The sequence below is a fragment of the Meles meles genome, chromosome 12 (genome assembly GCF_922984935.1).
Source record: "Meles meles chromosome 12, mMelMel3.1 paternal haplotype, whole genome shotgun sequence".
NCBI lineage: Eukaryota > Metazoa > Chordata > Mammalia > Carnivora > Mustelidae > Meles > Meles meles.
Window position 1 is genome coordinate 27,523,171 of NC_060077.1, and position 8,927 is coordinate 27,532,097.

The window sequence follows — 8,927 nt, forward strand, 5'->3', positions numbered from 1 at the left end:
CTGAGCCAAAGGCAGCGGCTTAAACCACTGAGCCACCCAGGCGCCCCACCTTGTGTAATTTTTACAAAGTTGCCATCATTTCTACATATCACTATACTTTTCTAACCTGAAATATGCTCATTCTATACTGGTGTCCAAAGAAACCTTACAGGACATTCAAATAAACAAAAAACCCCACTGTCCCCTGTTATATGACTTCAGGTGTGACACATATGTTTCTTTCATTTTCTCTAAAATCTACTGTGGGATTCACTGGCTAACTCAGTTGTTATTGTGAACCTTAAAAATAAAACTGCCAGTAGACAATTATCATATGCTTTTACTCATGTGTGGAATATAAGAAACAGTGCAGAAGGTCACAGGGGAAAGGAGGGAAAACTGAACGGGAGGCAATCAGAAGGAAGAAAAACCATGGAAGACTCTTAACTCTAGGAAACAGACTGAGGGTTGCTGGAGGGTTGGGGGGATGGTGTAACTGGGTGGTGGACATTAATGAGGGCATGTGACGTGATGTGATGCACCCTGGGTGTTATATGCATCTGATGAATTACTGAACTCCACCTCTAAAATTAATGATATACTACAAGTTGGCTAATGGAATTTAAATTAAAAAAATACAAACCTGCCAGTTATTTTTACCATAACAATGAGCATATATTTGAAGAGTAGGGAATAATCCAGGACAGGTAAAGAATGGGAAAATCATAGGCATGCCCAAGACCAAAGGAGAAGAAGCCTCATTAATGGAGCAAAGTTGGAGGGTGGGAAGGATGTAATGACCAAAAAGTCCATGGGAGTAAACCAGGGATTCCATGTATACACACTCCTCATGGCTGAGTTGTGACAGTCTCTCATTGGCTGGCCTGTTTCCAGGAGAGGTGGGAATCTTTCTTTCTCTTGAAGAGATGATAAGGTGATGGTTACAGTAAGTAGTGTAGACTCTGCTTGATCTGTCTTCTTCTGTTGGGTCTGCCACAGAGGAGTAGTGGTCATGAGAGCTCCAGCTCCAACTACTGGCCTCTGAAATCCATTCAAGAAATTTTTCCTTTTAGAAACGTTAAGTGTTCTATCTATCATCTATCTATCTATCTATCTATCTATCATCTATCTATATATTTATTTATTTATATTCCAGACCAGGGTCCCTTCTGAGAATGACACTACAGAATCATCAGAAGGCCTAAAGGATCGCAGCATCTAGAAATCAAACGTGGTGAGCGGCAGACACCAGCAGGCTCTCAGGGCTTTGGGTCATGGTGAGGTGTGTGCTCTGTGACCAGCAGGGGGCGGAGTGGGACTATCCTATGTTCCTTAGGACCCTCATTACTGAGAACTATTTAAAGGAGCCTGGGTCGGGGGACCTGGCACAGTGCTCCCTGACGGGAGTTATTAGCTTTGTCCTCTCTAGCCTGTCAGAGTTCCCTGAGCAGGGACCTGTATGTTGTCTTAGCAGGTGCTTCCTCCCAGGACTCTCACCAGGGCTGAGTCCAACCTCCATCCTCCTCAGTGTGGGGTGTGAGCTGGGCTCCAGCACCAGGGCTCAGGGAAGGGCTGGGTTGTCATTGAGTGGGACATATTTCCATGGACTGCACCTCCTGTGGTAGAGGTGGGAGAAGAAAAAGAGGCCCGGGGCAGCCCATCTCAGTGTGGCAACCACGGGCTGTGTCACCATGGCCTGGGCTCCTGTCCTTTTCATCCTCCTAACTGTACAGAAGGTACAGGATTCAGGGGCACAAGAGTTCCCTGAAGCCTGTGTCAGCTACTCTGTCTTAGAGGCACCAGGAAATTTATCTTGGTCCCTGTTCCACATTACCCATGAGTGTCTGTGCTTGCAGGTTCCCTGTCCCAAACTGTGCTAACCTAGCCGCCCTCCCTCTCTGCATCTCTGGGATCATCAGCCAGACTCACCCGCATTCTGAACAGTGGCTTCAGTGTCAGAAGCTACTACATGTACTGGTTATAGCAGAAGCCAGGGAGCTCTCCCAGGTATCTGCAGAGGTTCTACACAGACTCAGACAAGCACCAGGGCTTCAGGGTCCCCAGCCATTCCCTGGCTCCAAAGATGCCTTGGCCAATGCAGGGCTTCTGCTCACCTCTGGGCTGCAAACTGAGGATGAGGCTGATGATTACAGTTCTACAGCTCATGGTGGTGGGGGTTGCTACCTTTAGTCACAGTGTCTCAGATAAGAAGGAAGTGAGTCATAAATCCCTATGCACACAGATAAGGGCTGTGAGCATTTTTTCATTGAGAAACTTACTTGGAGAAACATGTGTTGGAGGGAGAGGGGATCCTGATGAAAGATTTGTCCTTGAACAAGGGAAACACTCATGTTTGAATGTAAAATAAGAGAAAATAGGGCATCCAAGGAACATCCTGTTGGATTAGGTAAAATAATCCATTTGTACTTCCCCACGGGGTCTGGAGAATGACTATATGTTGCCCAGCAAACATTGTCCACAATCAGATTCACCTTCTTATTCTATAAAGTGTGACTTTGTGTTATTACTGATGTATCCACAGCTGATATATTGACAATAACTCTGGTCATGTCGTCTGATTTCTCTGAACCAGCTGCAAATTAATTTGGACCAGATCCTACAGACTCTCCATAACAACACCCTCCACACCCTCCTCTTCTCTCTGCTTCCCTGTGCCGCAGGCCTTCAGGCTCTGCCTCTGACTCTTGAGGTCTGATTTCTCAATCAACATCTGATGTCAAAGAAAACAGAAAATGATCTTGCTCTAGTTTCTTGTCTCAGTGTTCCACCTCTAGGGAGAAGAATAGCCATAAAATAGAAATACATGAAATCCCTCATATTCTTCTTCCTGATTTCAACTCCAGGCTCTGGGTTTCTCCTCCCAACATTTCCAGTGAGTCTCTTTAATATGAAAGTAAAATTAATACATTTTTCCAAAAGTGATGTGTTTACCCTCCCTTGCAGAATTTGCACATAGAATCTATTGATTGTTGCTCCTCTTTCACAATTAATTGATCCCCTATCCATGATTAGGATTGACAGAATCCATGAAGGCTGTCACCTGCAAATTTCAAAATATATAATTGTTTTTATTATGCCCCAAATCTTTTTCCTAAGATCTAAGAAGTAGATCAATGACAGATACATTTTCCTCTGGTTTCTGATGTCATAGGCTTTAGCCCTTTCCCAGAAATAAGTCAGGGCTATCTTCTATTCAACCCTACTAGATACCTGGGGACATGAGGACTGTGGAGCACAGTGGAGGGTAGGGTCAGTAAGGAGGTCTTTGTGCTTACCCCCTTGTCCTGTGTTTCTTGAGACCTGAAGACACTGAACCTGAGGCCTTATGTCTGCAGGGTGTAAACATTCATATTTCTTGTTCCTCAACAAGACTGGGTTCTAATTCAGTGAAATGTTAACAGTTCTGCTCTCAAGTGAGTCCTTACTGCCTGAAACAGATCTTCCTCTAGGAAGAGGTCTTTGAGACCCTTGACTTTTCATTGAGGATCCTCCAAGTTTAAGAGAGAATGAGCTTCATGAATACATTTTCATGGAAAACTATCCCTCAAGGTGTAGAGAAGATATTAGAAGGTTAGAGGCCACTTGGTGTCATTTTTTATGACACACGCACACACATACACCGTCTCTCTGAGAGTATAGTGCCCTGTATTTTGCAGTCTCTAGGCTTCTCTGTCTGTCCAACCTGTTCTCACCCAGCCAACCTCAATATCACAATCTCCCAGAAGTAGAATCCCCATTAGCAGGAAATGCACAGAAACATGAGTATGACTGGGGTCCTGTCATCAGAGCAGCCAAGAAGTGCCCTGGGACCAGGCTTTCCTGGAACAAGGCTGATGTTCAGGAATCCTAGGGGAGTCTCTGTCCCTATGGGCAGCTTAGCCCTCAACTACATCTGGGCTCAAGTCATTGATTGTGTCTTATCAGCACACTGATTCTGGATAGTAGCCTCAGTGCAGCTCCCATGGAGCTCAAAGCCCATGGGGAAATGAGACATATCCTTCTTGTGCTCTCAGTGCTGGGCTGTCATTCCCTCAGTCACCCCAGCAATATCTCAAGCCAGGCTCGACCTTTGCTGAGGTATCTGTCCCAACTGAGGGTCACAGGGCGTGTGATCTCAGGTACACAGTCCCTCTTATCTCCACCTCACCAGGAATCACATGTGGGATCTTTGAAAAGAATTTTGGATCAAATTGGCCTTGGGTAATAGAAATTCATTGCTATAGTCATGGCTATGGCATGGCTGAGCGGACAATTGCCTTATTCTGAATATGTTGGAAATAAGACACAGGAACTATAGTCTGCCCACCCCTGAAAAAATCTGACCCTTAATGAGCCCATCCTTGAAGTTCCGTGATTGGCAATTCCATGATTGAGATGGCCCTCAAGTTCATAGGAACAAGCCCCGCATGAGTTTTCCCCAGGCACCGTGTGGTGCTTTCCTACTTCTACTTGTAGAACAAGAACAACGATACAAAACTCATGATTAAAATAATAATAGCCATCACCACAGCAACAATGATCACCACCACAACAAATTAAGTCACTTAGAAACAAATTTGTACAGCCCCGTTCAACCAAGAATGAGAAGGCATTTCTCTCTCATTATTCTTTTCATCCAGGTTTTCAGCTACTACTTCTATCCACATTTTCCCTGTAATAAACATAGATCTGTGAATGGTATACTAGTGACTGTGCCTTTATTTTCCTATTGATATTGTCATTGAGTTTACATCATTTTTACTGAGTTGAATTTTATATAAAATCACACACATTGATTTTAAGTTAACAGATGTCTAATTGGTGACTAAAATATAATCTCTGAAACTAGGTTCCTCTCAGAGCATCTGCAGCTGTCACTCCTCCTAGAATTTCCTGCTGGCTTGCATTTTGTGCTCTGAGGTCAGTGCCACAAAAGACTCATATGACAGGGACTCTGGAGAGTAGGGTTTGTGTGTTGGGAGAACCTAGCGGGGAATCACTGCCCCAGTATGTGGAGAACTGTGGGTTGTTTTTTTTTTTTGTTGTTGTTGTTGTTCTGGTTTTGTTTTTGTTTTTGTTCTTTTTTTTTTGGAGGTGGATATAGTGACAGATGAGATGTCCAGTGTGTAAACCTCTAGGAATGAACATGAGAGCTTCTACCCATAACCTGGAGAGAAGTGTGCCCTCTCTCCTCTGTGCAGAAGGGAACTTCTGGAAAAGGAAAAATCTGGAAACCAGAGAAGAATTAGGTAAGAGGAAATCAGCCTCCTTTACAGATTTGGCCATGTGTCAGTGTGGACTCAGGATCAGCTCTGGACCTGATCCTCATCTATGTGGTTCTGTAAGACTTACCACCTCAGTCCTGCTGCTTGGAGAGCCAAGGGATCTGTGGACACACTCACTATATGGATCCTGAGTACAGCAAAAGTGTGTTCTGAGGTGATGGGAGGTCACAGAAGCGGACACATGGCCTGGCCTTTAGGAAGGAAGGAATGTGGCAGTGGACAGTGAAGTGGGGAGGCAGCTTAGGTCAATGGTGTCATCATGTCACACAATGCTGTCTGGGCCTGGACGCCAGGGGGCGCAAGTCACTTGATTCTGACAGTCAAGGGTTAACCAGAGCAGGGACCTGCCACCTGGTACAGCATGCGCCCTCTGCTCAGAGCCCACAGCTGTGACCTCCCCACCCCCTGGTACCACATAGACCCTTCCCTACCCACCTCCTTGACATCCTCATACAGATTGACCTGACCCGGAGTCAGTGAGTGTTCAGAGAGTTAGGGTCTCATTTGCATGGAAAGGACCTCCCTCCCTCACAGGATGAAGAGGGGAAGGGAGGGATTAGAAGAGGTCTGCTCAGCTGTGGGGCCACAGAAGGCAGGATCAGTGATGACCTCCACCATGGCCTGGGCACATCTGCTCCTCAGTCTCCTTGCTCACTGCACAGGTAACTGGATGCAGGGACAAGGGAAGGGGTCCTGGGAGGTTAAGTGGGGCCTGAATCCTTCTCTTGTCTCTAGACTCTAGCATCACTCTCTCTGTGTCTCTCCCCCTTCCAGGGTCCTGGGCCCAGTCTGTGCTGACTCAGCCACCCTCAGTGTCGGGGGCCCTTGGCCAGACAGCTACCATCTCCTGCACTGGAAGCACAACTAACATTGGTATAGCTGGTGTGAACTGGTATCAGCAGCTTCCAGGAAATCCCCCTAAACTCCTCATATATGGTAATAACAAGAGACCCTCAGGTATTCCTGACCGATTTTCTGGTTCCAAGTCTGGCAGCTCAGGTTCTCTGACCATCACTGGGCTCCAGGCTGAAGATGAGGCTGATTATTACTGCCAGTCTGTTGATGTTAGTCTCAATACTAACACGGTGCTCTGGGCCTGTGGGGAAGTGAGACAGAAACGTACTGTCCCCACATCAATGGGACTGCCTGTGCAGTCTTGACTTTTTGGCCAAGTCATCTGCTTCTCTATTTGATATAAACTGAATCTGAGACCTGTCTCAAGGTTATTTATCTGCACAGCCTTTCCGCATTCTTTTAAATTTCTCCTTGACAACTGGTCCTGGGAGCAAGATAATCTGTGATTTCCTCAAATTGGGCAAAAATTCCTGGGTCTCAGGGGCAGCTACCCTGAGGCAGAGTCCATGAAAGTTCAGGGCAGATACAGGGACACAGAATCCAGCTATGTCTGAGGCAGGACACATCGGGACTGTCCAAAATATGTCCTGATATCAAAAGCTCCCATGAATGGTAAACACATCTTCATCTACTTTGATGATTAGACCCTCTGGGGACCCTGATTCATTCTCCTGCTCCATGTCTAGTAGTTCTGTCTACCAGACTGTCACTGAACTGAGATCTGAGGATGAGGCTGCTCCTTGCTGCCCCTATTATGACAGCATGTCAGGGATTACACAGAATCCCAGGCCCTAGAGAACTTAGACCAAAATCCCTTTCTGATCTTCTGGGAGGGGGGAGGCCCCAACAGCTGCTTAGGCTCTGCCTGTGGCTTCTGCTTCTGCTGCTCCTGTTGCTGCCACCATGGAGTCAGGTCCATGCAGGAATAACACCTGGGAGTGAGGGCTTCTCCTTCCCTTTGTCCTCAAAGACACTCACTGCCACCCTTCTTAGGCAAAGGATCTCATAGGATACAGAATGTTCATCTACCCCATCAGGTTGGGACACAGGGCCTGTTTGCACTAAAGTTTAGGGACAGGGGGTGGCAGGTCCAGAGTGCTGATCTCACTCCTGGCTTCTGAACACTCTCCTGAGTCACTTACCTATTTCTAAAAGTTTTCAGACCTGTATAATCTTCTCTTTAGTCTTCCACAGAAATGCCTGCTCTTTAGCTCATTGAGGTACTTTCTTCTGGCACTGCTGCACCAGCCTGGGAGTATCTATGGCTGAATCATATATTTTAGTGTTTTGAAATAACTCCATGTCCATTCCCATCAATGTTGAGATCTAACCAGTATTTTTTCTTGTTCACTTGCATTGCCTAATACTTGCAAAAAGATGTTGAATAATGGGGCACCTGGGTGGCTCAGTGGGTTAAAGCCTCTGCCTTCGGCTCAGGTCATGATCCCAGAGTCCTGGGATCGAGCCCCACATGGGGCTCTCTGCTCAGCAGGGAGCCAGCTTCCCCCCTTCTCTCTCTGCTTGTCTCTCTGCCTACTTGTGATCTCTCTCTCTGTCAAATAAATAAATAAAATCTTAAAAAAAAGATGTTGAATAATAATACTTAGGTCACATTTCCCTGTTCCTGAACTTGTAGAAATGTCCTCCCTCCAGCCACCCCATTAGCTATTTTCCTGACTGTGGGAATGAGTTCTATGTGTGTGGGAGATAGTGTGTTACCACAGCATGAGTGTCTCTGTTTCTATTTTGTGTGTTTTTTATTAGGCTTTTTATTTCGGTTTAGTCAAAGGATCTTTCCAGGTCCAGTGAGATCATGCTATTTTCATTGGTGATTTATTCATATGATATATTTTCTAGAGCATTTATCAATATGGAATCCCACTCTATATCTGCAATAACTTACTATGGCCACAGTGTATGAATATATTAATCTGATATTGGAATATCACTGGTGACATTTTATTTAGAACATTTGTATCAATATTTCATAATATTCTGCAAACTTCCTTTTCTGTAATTTATCTATTGAGTGTACGTAACAATATTTCTTCCTATAAGAATTTAAATTTTCCATGTTTTTCCTTGTTTTCTATATATAGCATTTACATATATGAAGAAAACATATGAAACTACAGTCTCTGAAGACTTGTAAGTGATTCTAGTGAAGCTAATGCATCTTATGCTTTTTTGAGGCATAGTTCTTAATAATATTCTAAGGATTTAGTTTGTTTATTCATTTTTTTCCCCATTTTATTTATTTTTTCAGCGTAACAGTATTCATTCTTTTTGCACAACACCCAGTGCTCCATGCAAAACGTGCCCTCCCCATTACCCACCACCTGTTCCCCCAACCTCCCACCCCTGACCCTTCAAAACCCTCAGGTTGTTTTTCAGAGTCCATATCTCTTATGGTTCACCTCCCCTTCCAAATTTTTTTTTAAATAAACATATAATGTATTTTTATCCCCAGGGGTACAGGTCTGTGAATCGCCAGGTTTACACACTTCACAGCACTCACGATAGCACTTACCCTCCCCAATGTCCATAGCCCCCTCCCCCCTCCCAATCCCACCTCCCCCCAGCAACCCCCAGTTTGTTTTGTGAGATTAAGAGTCATTTATGGTTTGTCTCCCTCCCAATCCCATCTTGTTTCATTTATTCTTCTCCTATCCCCCTACCCCCCCATGTTGCTTCTCCATGTCCTCATATCAGGGAGATCATATGATAGTTGTCTTTCTCCGATTGACTTATTTCACTAAGCATGATATGCTCTAGTTCCATCCACGTCGTCGCAAATGGCATGATTTC

The 8,927-nt window shown here is 45.1% G+C and overlaps 1 gene segment (V, D, J or C); it reads left to right on the forward strand.

The window, feature by feature from the left end:
- The first annotated feature begins 5,767 nt into the window (after positions 1-5,767).
- On the forward strand, positions 5,768-6,424 carry LOC123953859. The segment is given in 2 exon segments: positions 5,768-5,926; positions 6,039-6,424. Coding segments are annotated over 2 exon segments (540 nt in total).
- The last annotated feature ends 2,503 nt before the right edge of the window (positions 6,425-8,927 follow it).